At 43.9% G+C, this 14,529-nt stretch overlaps 1 protein-coding gene across 2 annotated transcripts in view; it reads right to left on the reverse strand.

The window, feature by feature from the left end:
• Nucleotides 1-14,529, reverse strand: part of MRTFA (myocardin related transcription factor A) — a 194,766-nt gene that overhangs the window by 137,473 nt on the left and 42,764 nt on the right. The window contains exons 1-2 of one of the 2 annotated variants that reach the window (XM_077278874.1): nt 12,753-13,255; nt 12,198-12,453 (exon numbers count right to left, since the gene is read on the reverse strand). In XM_077278874.1, coding sequence (XP_077134989.1) covers nt 12,198-12,405 — 208 coding nt within the window. In that variant the 5' untranslated portion in view covers nt 12,406-12,453; nt 12,753-13,255. Of the gene's footprint in view, nt 1-12,197; nt 12,454-12,752; nt 13,256-14,529 lie in introns of those variants that run through there. The other variant, XM_077278872.1, reaches the window with a different exon arrangement.

A 14,529-nucleotide genomic window follows, 5' to 3' on the forward strand; every position in this document is an offset into this window, starting at 1 on the left:
GTTGGGACATGGTGCCATCCACCAACCATCCACTACTCCATCCATTTGGACCATCCAGGGTTGCTCAACACTTATCAGTAAGCAAGACTGTTTGGAAATTAGTCTTCATGTATGTGTGGGCCCAATGCAACCATTTCTGCTTGTGAACACTGTTTAAGGGTGGCCGAATAGTAGGTTCATGCATCACAGCAAGCCTTTGAAGGAGCCTACACCTTGAGGTTCGAGGGACTCCAGAGGCACCAGCAGCTTCAAATATCTGTTTGCTGCTTTGTAATGGCTTTTTACCAGCTGCTCTCTTAATCCGATGAACTTGCCTGGCAGAAACCTTACTCATTATGCCTTTATCAGCACGAACATGTCTGTGCTCAGATTCAGCCACAAATCTCTTCACAGTATGATGATCACGCTTAAGTTTTTGGAAATATCTAATGTTTTCATCCCTTGATAAAGGTATTGCACTATTTGATGCTTTTCGGCAGCAGAGAGATCCTTTTTGTTTCCCATGTTACTTGAAAACTGTGACCTGCTTAATAATGTGGAACATCATTTTTAAGTAGTTTTCCTTTAGTTAGAATCACCTGGAAAACTAATTATCACATGTGTTTAACATTGATTTCAGTGATCCATTGAGCCCTGAGACACAATACCATCCACGAGTTTATTTGAAAAACAAAGCAATTAAATCTTTATGACACAAATCCAATTTGCATAATAATTTGGAACACAGTGTGTGTGTGTGTATGTATATATATATATATATATATATATATATATATATATATATATATATATATATATATATATATATATATATATATATACACACACACACAGACAGACAGACAGAGAGAGAGAGAGAGAGAGAGAGAGAGAGAGATAAATAGATATATACACACACACAGTACAGACCAAAGGTTTGGAAACATCTCATTTAAAGATTTATTTGTATTTTCACGACTATGAAAATTCACACTGAAGGCATCAAAACTATGAATAAACATGTGGAATTATATACTTAACAAGAAAGTGTGAAACAACTGAAAATATGTCTTATATTCTAGGTTCTTCAAAGTAGCCACCTTTTTCTTTGATGACGGCTTTGCACACTCTTGGCATTCTCTTGATGAACTTCAAGAGGTAGTCACCGGGAATGGTTTTCACTTCACAGGTGTGCCCTGTCAGGTTTAATAAGTGGGATTTCTTGCATTATAAATGTTGTTGGGACCATCAGTTGTGTTGTGCAGAAGCCTGGTGGATACACAGCTGATAGTCCTACTGAATAGACTGCCAGAATTTGTATTATGGCAAGAAAAAAGCAGCTAAGTAAAGAAAAACGAGTGGCCATCATTACTTTAAGAAATGAAAGTCAGTCAGTCCGAAAAATTGGGAAAACGTTGAAAGTGTCTCCAAGTGCAGTTGCAAAAACCATCAAGCGCTACAAAGAAACTGGCTCACATGAGGACCGCCCCAGGAAAGGAAGACCAAGAGTCACCTCTGTTTCTGAGGATAAGTTTATCCGAGTCACCAGACTCAGAAATCGCAGGTTAACAGCAGCTCAGATTAGAGACCAGGTCAATGCCACACAGAGTTCTAGCAGCAGACACATCTCTACAACAACTGTTAAGAGGAGACTTTGTGCAGCAGGCCTTCATGGTAAAATAGCTGCTAGGAAACCACTGCTAAGGACAGGCAACAAGCAGAAGAGACTTGTTTGGGCTAAAGAACACAAGGAATGGACATTAGACCAGTCGAAATCTGTGCTCTGGTCTGATGAGTCCAAATTTGAGATCTCTGGTTCCAACCACCATGTCTTTGTGCGACGCAGAAAAGGTGAACAGATGGACTCTACATGCCTGGTTCCCACCGTGAAGCATGGAGGAGGAGGTGTGATGGTGTGGGGGTGCTTTGCTGGTGACACTGTTGGGTATTTATTCAAAATTGAAGGCATACTGAACCAGCATGGCTACCACAGCACCTTGCAGCAGCATGCTATTCCATCCGGTTTGCGTTTAGTTGGACCATCATTTATTTTTCAACAGTATAATGACCCCAAACACACCTCCAGGCTGTGTAAGGACTATTTGACCAAGAAGGAGAGTGATGGGGTGCTATGCCAGATGACTTGGCTTCCACAGTCACCAGACCTGAACCCAATCGAGATGGTTTGGGGTGAGCTGGAACGCAGAGTGAAGGCAAAAGGGCCAACAAGTGCTAAGCATCTCTGGGAACTCCTTCAAGATTGTTGGAAGACCATTACCGGTGACTAACTGTTGAAACTCATCAAGGGAATGCCGAGTGTGCAAAGCAGTCATCAAAGCAAAAGGTGGCTACTTTGAAGAACCTAGATTATAAGACATAATAAAAAAGTGTGAAACAACTGAAATTAAGTATATAATTCCACGTGTTAATTCATAGTTTTGATGCCTTCAGTGTGAATGTACAATTTTCATAGTCCTGAAAATACCTTCTCATTTAAAGATTTTTCTGTGTGTCCAAACTTTTGGTCTGTACTGTATGTCTGGGCCCACTGCAACCGTTTCTGCTTGTGAACACTGTTTAGGGGTGGCCGAATAGTAGGTTTATCCACCACAGCAAGCCTTTGAAGGATCCTACACCTTGAGGTTCGAGTGACTCCAGAGACACCCGCAGCATCAAATAACTGTTTACTGCTTTGCAATGGTGTTTTGCCAGCTGCTCTCTTAATCCAATGAGAATTTGTCTGGCAGACACCTTCCTCATTATGCCTTTATCTGCATGAACTCTGTCTGTGCTCTGTTTCAGTCACAAACCTCTTCACAGTATGATGATCACCTTTAAGTTTTCGGGAAATATTTAATGTTTTCATCCCTTGACCAAGGCATTGCACTATTTAACGCTTTTCAGCAGCAGAGAGATCCTTTTTCTTTCCCATATTGCTTGAAACCTATGGCCTGCTTAATAATGTGGATCATCATTTTAAGTAGTTTTCCTTTCATTAGAATCACCTGGAAAACTAATTATCACATGTGTTTAACATTGATTTCAGTGATCCATTGAGCCCTGAGACACAATACCATCCACGAGTTTATTTGAAAAACAAAACAATTAAATTTTTATGACACTTAAATCCAATTTGCATAATAATTTGGAACACAGTGTAGTTTAGTGGCAGGTTAATTAAAGTGGTTGAAATCAGGGGTGGAATATGTAGTAAGAGTTCTTTTTTAATGGTTTCAACACTCCAATTAATCAATACTAATATTTATATGGTTTCAATCAGTTTAATATATATTAATATATATTATATATATATCCTTACTTTCAGGGAGTGTAGCATTTGTTGTTTAGTAAATGAGCAGTTGTTATTAGTAAATGTATTTGTTGTTAGTAACTGACCAGCTACTTGTCAGTAACTGATCGGTTTAACCCCTTCACCCCCAGGAGCTTTTTTCGTTCCCCTTTTTTCCAGGGCCATAACATTTTTATTTTTCCGTCAATATGGCCATGTGGGGTCACGGGGCTTATTTTTTACGGGACGAGTTGTACTTTTGAACAATACTATTGGTTTTACCATGTCGTGTAACAGAAAAAGGGAACAAAAATTCCAAATGCGATTAAATTGCCAAAAAAGTGCAATCCCACACTAGTTTTTTGTTAGGCTTTTTTACTAGGTTCACTAAATGCTAAAACTGACCTGCCATTATGATTCTCCAGGTCATTACGAGTTCATAGACACCAAACATGTCTAGGTTCTTTTTTATCTAAGTGGTGAAAAAAAAATTCCAAACTTTGCTAAAAAAAAATAAAAAAATTAAAAAAAAAAATTGCGCAATTTTCCGATACCCGTAGCATCTCCATTTTCTCTGTCCCCCATGACGGCACCACGAAGAGAGGGGATCCGCCCACCAAGGACAGGAAACCTACAGATAAAAAAGGCGGTACCTCTCTCCCGCATCAGTTTGGTTTCCTGTCCTTGACGGGACCTGCAGCAGATCTTACCTCAGATTGTCGTTGGATTCCGGGGCCAGTCAGACCGGTTCAGGCAGCGGGGGTTCCCTGCCTCGGCTGGGCTGGGCCACCCGAAGCGCCACCGCTGGGATCAGTAGGTCTCTAGGGTGAGCGGGGACCGCAGCAGCAGCGCTTGCGGCTCCTACAGGAATCCTCACTACGTGGGGATTCCAGACGGCACACACCCGCACGAAAAACCACCGGAGGGGTCCCTCCATAGGTGGAGCAGGGCGCGACAATGCGCGCTTGAATAGCGCACCAGGAAGCATCCAGCGTGGTGTCGGACTTCCGGGTAACAACGCGCATGCGCGGGTGCCGCAATGCCTGCTGGGCGAAGCAGGGCATTCTGGGCGGCGCAGGGCTTGCTGGGAAAGCGCGGTGCATGCCGGGATTCGCGCATGCGCACAATCTAGTATCAGGAAGCGTGCGGAAATCGGCGCGCAGGATATTTAAATGGGGGCTGTCTCCCTGGCTAGTTGCTCTAATGGAGTACAGCCAGCGTTCCCCAGCAGCTATGAGTGACCCCGAATTGCAGGGCTCACAAGCGCAGCAACCGCAGGCACCGCAGCAGCAGCAGCAGAAACGCCGGCAGCAGGGGCAAGGGACCTCTCATGTCCAGTGGCGTGGAGCTGGAGCACGGTCTGGATCTCAGCACAGCAAAAATTCTAGTGCTGCATCCGGATCAAAGGAGCACCATACTGTCGATACGGACCATCCACAGCCGGTACTGAGGGTACACCAGGTGGTGAGTGATCTCCGTGAATACTCCGGCTAATAGAGCCTACCTTTCTCTTGTTGTTTTAGGGAAGGAAGCGCGCAGGAAAGTCCAAACATAGGATCTGCGCCCTTTGTAAAGAAGATTTACCTGCCTCCTGGGAAAAAAAATTATGTAAATCCTGTATGGAAGAGACTCTCTGAAGGGCTTCCAGGGTTCGCCACAGAACTCAAAACATTAATTAAAACTCAAGTGGAAGATACCTTTAAGTCTCTCCAGGAGGGTAAAAAACGTAAAAAAATTAAACAAAAGACCCCTATATCTGACTCTAGTGACTCGGATAGTGGGGAGATTAGTTCAAATTCATCCGATTCCTCATCATCCTCTTCATCATCCTCTTCTCAGAGAGGTCGTAGTTGTTTCCCATTAGAAGAAACAGACTCCCTAATTAAAGCAGTCAGAAGTACCATGGGTCTTGCTGAATCCCACACTAAAAAATCAGTCCAAGATATCATGTTCGGTGGACTGGAGCAGAAAAAAAGAAGGGTGTTTCCCCTTAATGATAAAATACAAGCCTTAATAAAGAATGGAAAAAACCTTTGAGAAAGGCCCTACTTACCCCCAAAAGGAAATACCCTTTTGAAGACCCTGCATGCTCCTTTTGGGAAAAAGCACCTAAATTAGACGTAGCAATCGCTAAAGCGTCAAAAAAGTTTGCCCTACCTTTTGAAGACATGGGGGTCTTAAAGGATCCCATGGATAAAAAAGCGGATGCTTTTCTAAAAAGTTCCTGGGAAGCAGCAGGGGGGGGGCCTAAAACGCTCCCTTATGGTATGGCTTGATCAGCTGGAATCCCAGCTCAAGGATAAAACATCCAGAGACAGTATACTGAATACCCTACCAGTAATGAAAGGGGCAGCAGCTTTTCTGGCCGATGCGTCAGCAGACTCCATCAGGCTTTCGGACAGATCAGCGGTATTCTCCAATGCAGCCAGAAGAGCCCTCTGGCTCAAATGTTGGCCCGGAGACCTCCTAACAAAGACAAAACTTTGTAATATTCCTTGTGAGGGAGAATTTCTTTTCGGCTCTACTCTGGATGATATTTTGGAAAAGGCAGGGGACAAAAAAGTCCTTTCCCGTCCTGCAATACCCATCTTACAAACGTCCTTTTCGGAGTAAAAAATTCTTCCGTAGGAAGCCCCCTAGGCCACAGGACAGATGGGAAGATAAAAAGAATAAGAATAAAGGGTTTATTTTCAACAAAAGCCCCACCGATCCCAAAAAACCTTCACAATGAACTTTCGCCCCAGGTGGGAGGAAGATTGTCCCTCTTCCTCTCAGCCTGGGAAAAGATAACCAGCAGTGCCTGGATTCTGGACTTGGTACAATCGGGACTGAAATTCAAATTTCTTACGTTCCCTCAACCGTCCTTCCTGGTGACATCTCAGAGAGCTTCTCCACAGGAGCGGATAGCTCTGGAACAGGAAGTCACAACACTATTGAACAAAGGGGTTCTTCGGGAGGTCGCCCTCCAGGAAAAAGGGAGAGGGTTCTACTCTCCGATTTTTCTCAGGAAAAAAACAGACGGGTCTTTCAGGACAATTATCAATTTAAAAAACTTAAACAAACACCTGATTGTGGAACCTTTCAAAATGGAAACAATAAAGACAGCAGTCAAAATGTTGTTTCCGCATTGTTTCATGGTAGTACTCGACTTAAAGGACGCATACTACCACGTCCCCATTCACAAAGACTTCCAAAAATTCCTCAGGGTGGCAATCGAAATAGGAGGGATGGTAAAGCATTATCAGTTTACAGCCCTACCATTCAGTCTCGCAATAGCCCCAAGGGTATTTACCAAATTGATAGCGGAAGTCATGGCAGACCTGAGAAAACAAAACACCCTAATCGTCCCATACCTGGACGATTTCCTGATAATAGGCAACTCTCCCCAACATTGCAAAAACCAGCTAGAGTTAGTTATGGACTCTTTGGAAAGCTTGGGGTGGCTCCTGAATCTGAAGAAGTCCAGACTGATACCGAATCAGGTTCAGGAGTACCTGGGAATCACGTTGGATTCCATCTCTCAGGAATGTCGCCTACCCCAAGAAAAGATCCAAAAGATGGTGGGGTTAGTGTCCAGGGCAAGAGATCTCCCCTCTATATCGCTTCGAGAAGCAATGTCTCTCCTCGGGTCCATGACAGCCTGCATTTCTGCCGTCCTATGGGCCCAGTCACATACAAGGGAACTGCAATGGCAGATATTAGCGGAGGAAATTTTTCTGAAGGGAAATTTAGAAAGTCAGTTCACCTTCTCAAACACAATCCTCTCGCTAGATTGGTGGACAAAAGACAGCAATTTGGGTCGCGGTCTGCCATGGGTGATCCCAGTGTCAAAGGTGGTAACCACAGACGCAAGTCCCTTCGGCTGGGGGGGCTCACCTACACGATCTAGTGGTTCAGGGGACATGGTCAGACACAAAAGAAGCATCCTCCAACATGAGGGAATTACTGGCGGTAAAATTCGCCCTTACAGAATTCCAAAAACCCCTTCACTCACATCATGTAAGACTGTTTTCAGACAACAGAGTGGTAGTGGCCTACATAAACCATCAGGGGGGAACACACTCTCAACCGCTGATGGAAGTCACACATTCAATCTTACAGATGGCCGAGAAAAATTTTGCATCCTTGACGGCACTTCACATAAAAGGGGTGGACAATTTCAAGGCAGATTACCTGAGTCGGGTCTGCCTAAAACAGGGAGAATGGGAACTGAACCAGTCCATATTCAATCGGATAACGGAGATGTGGGGGTCTCCGACAATAGATCTCTTCGCAAACAACCTAAATCGGAAGGTGACCACCTTTTGTTCCATAAACCCAGCAGGGAACCCGGTGGCGCTGGATGCTTTCATGATTCCTTGGAAGCACAAACTAGGTTATGCATTTCCCCCTATCACTCTGATACCAGCGGTTCTGAGGAAAATAAGGGAGGACAGCGCCCGGGTGATATTGATTGCCCCTTTCTGGCCGAAGAGAACTTGGTTTTCCTGGGCCAGAAGGATGTCCATAACAGACCCTTGGATACTCCCAGACCTGCCCAATCTCCTGTTCCAGGGTCCAGTATCACACCCGCAGGTAGCGAGGTTACACATGACAGCTTGGAATTTGAGAGGGGGTTACTGATAGAGAAAGGCTTTTCTCAAGGTCTAGTGTCAACCCTCTTAAAAAGTAGAAAATTAACAACTACTAAGCAGTATGGTAAAGTCTGGAAGAAATTCCTCTCTTCCTCGGGGGCTAAAGTCTCTGAGGGAATCCCTCTCAAATTGGTGTTAGAATTTTTGCAAAATGGGCTGGAAAAAGGCCTAGCCACTAATACACTGAAGGTTCACATTGCCGCACTTGGGGCACTGTTTAATTACAATCTAGCAAAGAATTGTTGGGTTTCCAGATTCATTAAGGCGGCAGAAAGATCTAGGCCTCTACCCTCACGTAGAGCCTCACAGTGGGACTTAAATCTAGTTCTTACGGCCCTTACCAAAGCACCCTTTGAGCCCTTAAAAGAACTTCCCTTAAAGATTCTATCCTTTAAAACCTCCCTTTTGGTAGCCCTCACTTCAGCCCGAAGAATTAGCGACATACAAGCCTTGTCAGCCGGGCCACCCTTCACACTAATATTGGAGGACAGGGTGGTATTAAAAACTGATCCGGCATACTTACCAAAGGTGGCCTCCCGGTTCCATAGGTCCCAAGAGATCTCCCTTCCCTCCTTTTGTCCTAATCCTAAAAACGAGGGGGAAAAAATCACTACACACATTGGATGTCAGAAGGTGTCTCATCCATTACCTGAAGGCTACTAGGGAGTGTAGAGAGGAAGGTTCTCTCTTTGTGTGTTTTCAGGGCCCTCGGAAAGGCAAAAAGGCCTCCAAGGGTACGTTGGCAAGATGGATCAGAGATGCCATCAACCTCGCGTATACCTCAAGCGGGATGCCAGCTCCAGGGGAAGTTAAAGCTCATTCAACTAGGGCGATGGCGGCTTCCTGGGCAGAGAGAGCCGGAGCAACAATAGACCAGATATGTAGAGCTGCTACTTGGTCTTCACCCTCAACTTTCTTTAGGCACTATCGGCTGGACTTAAATTATTCTTCAGACCTTACCTTTGGTAGAAGGGTTCTGGAAGCGGTAGTCCCTCCCTAATGTAGACAGTCTCTGCAATTCTCTCCGTGGTGCCGTCATGGGGGACAGAGAAAATAGTAGTTACTCACCGATAACGGTGTTTCTCTGAGCCCATGACGGCACCCGTACATTCCCTCCCTCACGCGTGGGTGTGCACACTCTTACAATGTTTAGTTATGTATATAATCATTAAGCACGCGGTATCTCTATTAAGGTTTAGTGATGTTGAAACATTTGTGATCGTTAACCTGATGTTCCCTTTATACTCTGTAAACAAACTGATGCGGGAGAGAGGTACCGCCTTTTTTATCTGTAGGTTTCCTGTCCTTGGTGGGCGGATCCCCTCTCTCCGTGGTGCCGTCATGGGGTCAGAGAAACACCGTTATCGGTGAGTAACTACTATTTTTTTCGTGATCTCGGGTCGGGTGAGGGCTTACTTTTGCATGCAGAGCTGAAGTTTTTAATGATACCACTTTTGTGCAGATACTTTTTTGATTGCCCGTTATTGCATTTTAATGCAATGTCGCAGTGGCCCAAAAAAAAACAAAACCGTAATTTTGGCGTTTTGATTTTTCTCTCTCGCTATGCCGTTTAGCAATCAGGTTAGTCCTTTTTTTTTTTTTTATAGATCGGGCGATTCTGAACGCAGCGATATCAAATATGTGTAGGTTTGATTTTTTGTTTGGGGCGAAAGGGGGGTGATTTGAAAATATATATATATATATTTTAAAACACTTTTTTTTTTGGTAGTCTGCAATAACCTCCATAGGAGGCTAGAAGCATGCACGACTCGGTCACCTCTGCTACATAGAGGTGAAGCTCAGATCACCTCTATGTAGCAGAAATGCAGGGTTGCTTTGAGCGCCGACCACAGGGTGGCGCTCAAAGCATTCGGCCATCAACAACCATAGAGGCCTCAGGTTGTTATGGCAATGCACCGCTGACCCCCGATCATGTGATTGGCGTCAGTGGTGCGAGCGCTTCCGGCCGCACTTATTGAATGCCGCTGTCAGACTTTTACAGCGGCATTTAACTAGTTAATGGGCGCGGGCGGATCGCGATTCCGCTCGTGCCCATTGTGCGCACATGTCAGCTGTTGAAAACAGCTGATATGTCGCGGCTTTGAGGAGGGCTCACCGCCGGAGCCCACCTCAAAGCAGGGGAGTCTGAACGCTGAAGTACTATTCCGTCAGCTGGCAGAAAGGTGTTAAGGAGGTTTCTCCCTGGCATTCCAATGAATATCAAAGACTTTTACTGAGATACATTGGACAGTATAAGATATAAAAGAGGATAGGAACCTTGGGGAATAATAATAATAATCTTTATTTTTTATTTTTGGGGAAGGGGAAGAGTCGGCGGGAGAGAGAGATAAAAAGATGGACACAGCCTGAAGGACTTGTAATGTATGAGAATTGTGATGCACATGTATTTATTTTACTTTATTGCTTAATGTGTTATTTGAGTGACTATTTATCTTTTATTAAGTAAATTCAATTTACCATATATACTCGTGTATAAGCCGAGTTTTTCATTACTTTTTTTGTGCTGCAAACGCCCCCTCAGCTTATACACGAGTCACAGTACAGAAAGCCGGAGGGGAGGGGGGGCGGCGAGCTCTGGGTGCCAGGAACCGGTGCACACATCATCCTCACCTACCTGCGCTGCATCTCATTCCGGCCGCCGGTGCCGGCAGCTCTTCCTGTGCTCGGTGGTGACGTGGTACCGCTCATTAAGGTGATGAATATGAATGCGTCTCCACTCCCATAGGCGAGGAGCGCATATTCATCACTTTAATGAGTGGTACCATGTGACCGCTGAGAACAGGAAGAGCAGCAGGCAGGTGCCTGTGGCGGGAACGAGATGCGGTACCAGCACCAAGGGCGTGCAGGTAGGGGAGTGTGAGGTTTTGTTTTTTTTTCATTAGGAAACATACACACAAGGATAGGGGATAAGGAGGCATGCATACAGGGACGGAAAGGGGAAGGCATGCATACAGGGACGGAACGGGGGAAGCATGCATACAGGGACGGAACGGGGGAGGCATGCATACAAAGACGGAACGGGGGAGGCATGCATACCAGAACAGGGAAGGGAAAGCATGTATACAATGACAGGGACGGGGGGCATGCAGACAGGGATGGGGAGGCATTCATACCAGGACAGGAAAGGGAGAGCCATGCATAGCAGGACAGGGATGAGGGGTCAATGCATACCCGGCTTATACTCGAGTCAATAAGCTTACCCAGTTTTCAATGGCAAAAGTAGGTGCCTCGGCTTATACAGTTAGGTCCATATATATTTGGAATCTGTCCAATTACTTTTGGTCCCTTTAAAAACAGGGTGGGACATGTTAAGGAGCTGAAACTCCTAAACCCTTCATCCAATTTTAATGTGGATACCCTCAAATGAAAGCTGAAAGTCTGAACTTCAACTGCATCTGAATTGTTTAGTTTAAAATTCATTGTGGTAATGTCTATAACCAAAATTAGAGAAATGTTGTCTCTGTCCAAATATATATGGACGTAACTGTATTCGAGTCGGCTTATACTCGAGTATATACGTTTACGTTAGTTTACTCAATTCTCGTGTGAACATATCTTATTCATCACAATCACTAAATCCGTTACAAAACAGGAAGCAGCAGGAGAAATTTAATTTTCATATTTTATTTAAAGGGGTCCCCACTACTAGGACACTCCCTTCTCAATCTGAATGTGTTCCCATGTTAAAATAAAAACCCTTGTACTCCCCTCCCGTGTCGGCTCCGTTCCAGCAATGTCGGTACTTGGATTCAGGGGAGGTTGTTTTACGTGAGCCCTGCACCCAATAATTGCTGGGGTCACTGTCACCGCCTTCAGGCCTATTGATCATTAGCAGGAAGTCAAAGCTGCGGCTGCTCTCTCACCCACTCTTGATCACTTATACAGTACGTTCAAAGGCGAGGACGGTTACCATAGCGCTGATTGGGCGCAGGGCTTGCATGACATAACCTCTCCTGAAACCAAGTACTGACACTGCTGGAGTGGCACCGGCATGGGAGGCGAGTACAAGGGTTTTTATTTTAACGGGGACACACATTCAGATTGAGAAGGGGTTGTCCCACTAGTGGACAACCCCTTTAATTGTTCAGCTAGTGATCCTCAACCAGGCTGTGTTGGCTAAGCCCTGCGACATATCGTTGGTAGCGTCTAGACCTAGCTTTTCCAGAATTGAATAATAAAATGTATACATTGCCAAGTATTTAAAGAAGAACACACGTTACTAAAATAAAACTTTTAGAAAATAATAATTGTAAATTATGTTCTCTATAGGTTACCATTTTTCCGTTCACTGAGCGGTGGAGTTTTCAGTCCGAGAGCAGCAGATGGTATCTCAAATCCAGGTTGTAAAGACAATTCTTGCAAATCATTGGCAATTGTCTCACTCTTCGGACTAGGAGCAGGTGGTCTTTCCATTATTAGCAATTCATCCTCCTCCTTGGGCCCTCCTCCACCACGTCCACCCTCGGATGAGGGAGGAGGCATTAGGCCAGGAAGGCTGACAAAATCCACTCTGCTTTAAAATTCTAACTCCTAAAATAAAAGATATGATAATAATTAAGGCAATATTACTAATCTTCAAACAACTGTTTTGCCAATGTCACAGCAAACAATTCCCACATTCATTCATGAACATAGCCGACTCCTCTCTGAACCAACTTATTGCATATTTATAATTCCCACATTTATACATTAACATAGCAGATTCCTCTATGAACCAACTTATTGCATATTTATAATTCCCACATTCATTCATGAACATAGCCGATTCCTCTCTGAACCAACTTATTGCATATTTAAATTCCTAGAGTATTGCGTAGCTTATAGCTCACCTAACGCAGATTTGGCCTCTCCCCGCAGAAAAACTTAAGCCCGTAGACCAGCACTGGTTTATAAGCAAATATTACAATTTCAATCATTTAGGGAAGGCCCATAGGAATATGAAGTTGTAGTAATGACTGCGGCAATCATTGGTCCAAAATGATCAAAGGGAAAGTATCAGCAGAAAATGACTTCTGTAAAATGTGTTTTCAAAGGGAACATGTACGCTTTGAAAACGTTATTTACTTGCAGATATAGGGATAATCTGAAAATAAATGGCATTACAATGCTGATTGGCTGCCTTACTAAAAGTGCGGCTTCAGGAGAAAATCATTATTTTTCCTCCTGGGAGCTGTTAGCTTTCAGTTATAGACCTGGCTACAGATCAGCTAGTCAGTGCATGCTATACTTTGAGTGGTGGCTGTGAGCATGCCCTGACACTTTGATTGACAGCTGGCTATGCAGCACATCTGTGAAGCCCCGATAACTGTCTTTCAGTAGCTCCAGTTTCAGTAAGGCAGCTGGGAGGTACTTTAACCCCTTCACCCCCAAGGGTGGTTTGCACGTTAATGACCGGGCCAATTTTTACAATTCTGACCACTGTCCCTTTATGAGGTTATAACTCTGGAACGCTTCAACGGATCTTGGCGATTCTGACATTGTTTTCTCGAGACATATTGTACTTCATGATAGTGGTAAAATTTCTTCGATATAACTTGCGTTTATTTGTGAAAAAAATGAATATTTGGCGAAAATTTTGAAAATTTCGCAATTTTCCAAATTTGAATTTTTATGCCCTTAAATCACAGACTTATGTCACGCAAAATACTTAATAAGTAACATTTCCCACATGTCTACTTTACATCAGCACAATTTTGGAACCAAAATTTTTTTTTGTGACGGAGTTATAAGGGTTAAAAGTTGACCAGCAATTTCTCATTTTTACAACACCATTTTTTTTTTAGGGACCACATCTCATTTGAAGTCATTTTGAGGGGTCTATATGATAGAAAATACCCAAGTGTGACACCATTCTAAAAACTGCACCCCTCAAGGTACTCAAAACCACTTTCAAGAAGTTTATTAACCCTTCAGGTGTTTCACAGGAATTTTTGGAATGTTTAAATAAAAATAAACATTTAACTTTTTTTCACACAAAATTTATTTCAGCTCCAATTTGTTTTATTTTACCAAGGGTAACAGGAGAAAATAGACCCCAAAATTTGTTGTACAATTTGTCCTGAGTACGCTGATACCCTAAATGTGGGGGTAAACCACTGTTTGGGCGCATGGCAGAGCTCGGAAGGAAAGGAGCGCCATTTGACTTTTCAATGCAAAATTGACTGGAATTGAGATGGGACGCCATGTTGCATTTGGAGAGCCCCTGATGTGCCTAAACATTGAAACCCCCCACAAGTGACACCATTTTGGAAAGTAGACCCCCTAAGGATCTTATCTAGATGTGTGGTGAGCACTTTGACCCAACAAGTGCTTCACAGAAGTTTATAATGCAGAGCCGTAAAAATAAAAAATCATATTTTTTCACAAAAATGATTTTTCGCCCCCAATTTTTTATTTTCCCAAGGGTAAGAGAAGAAATTGGACCCCAAAAATTGTTGTGCAATTTGTCCTGAGTACACTGATACCCCATATGTGGGTGTAAACCATTGTTTGGGCGCAGGGCAGAGCTCGGAAGGGAAGGAGCGCCATTTGACTTTTCAATGCAAAATTGACTGGAATTGAGGTGGGACGCCATGTTGCATTTGGAGAGCCCCTGATGTGCCTAAA

Source organism: Ranitomeya variabilis, chromosome 8 (genome assembly GCF_051348905.1).
Source record: "Ranitomeya variabilis isolate aRanVar5 chromosome 8, aRanVar5.hap1, whole genome shotgun sequence".
NCBI lineage: Eukaryota > Metazoa > Chordata > Amphibia > Anura > Dendrobatidae > Ranitomeya > Ranitomeya variabilis.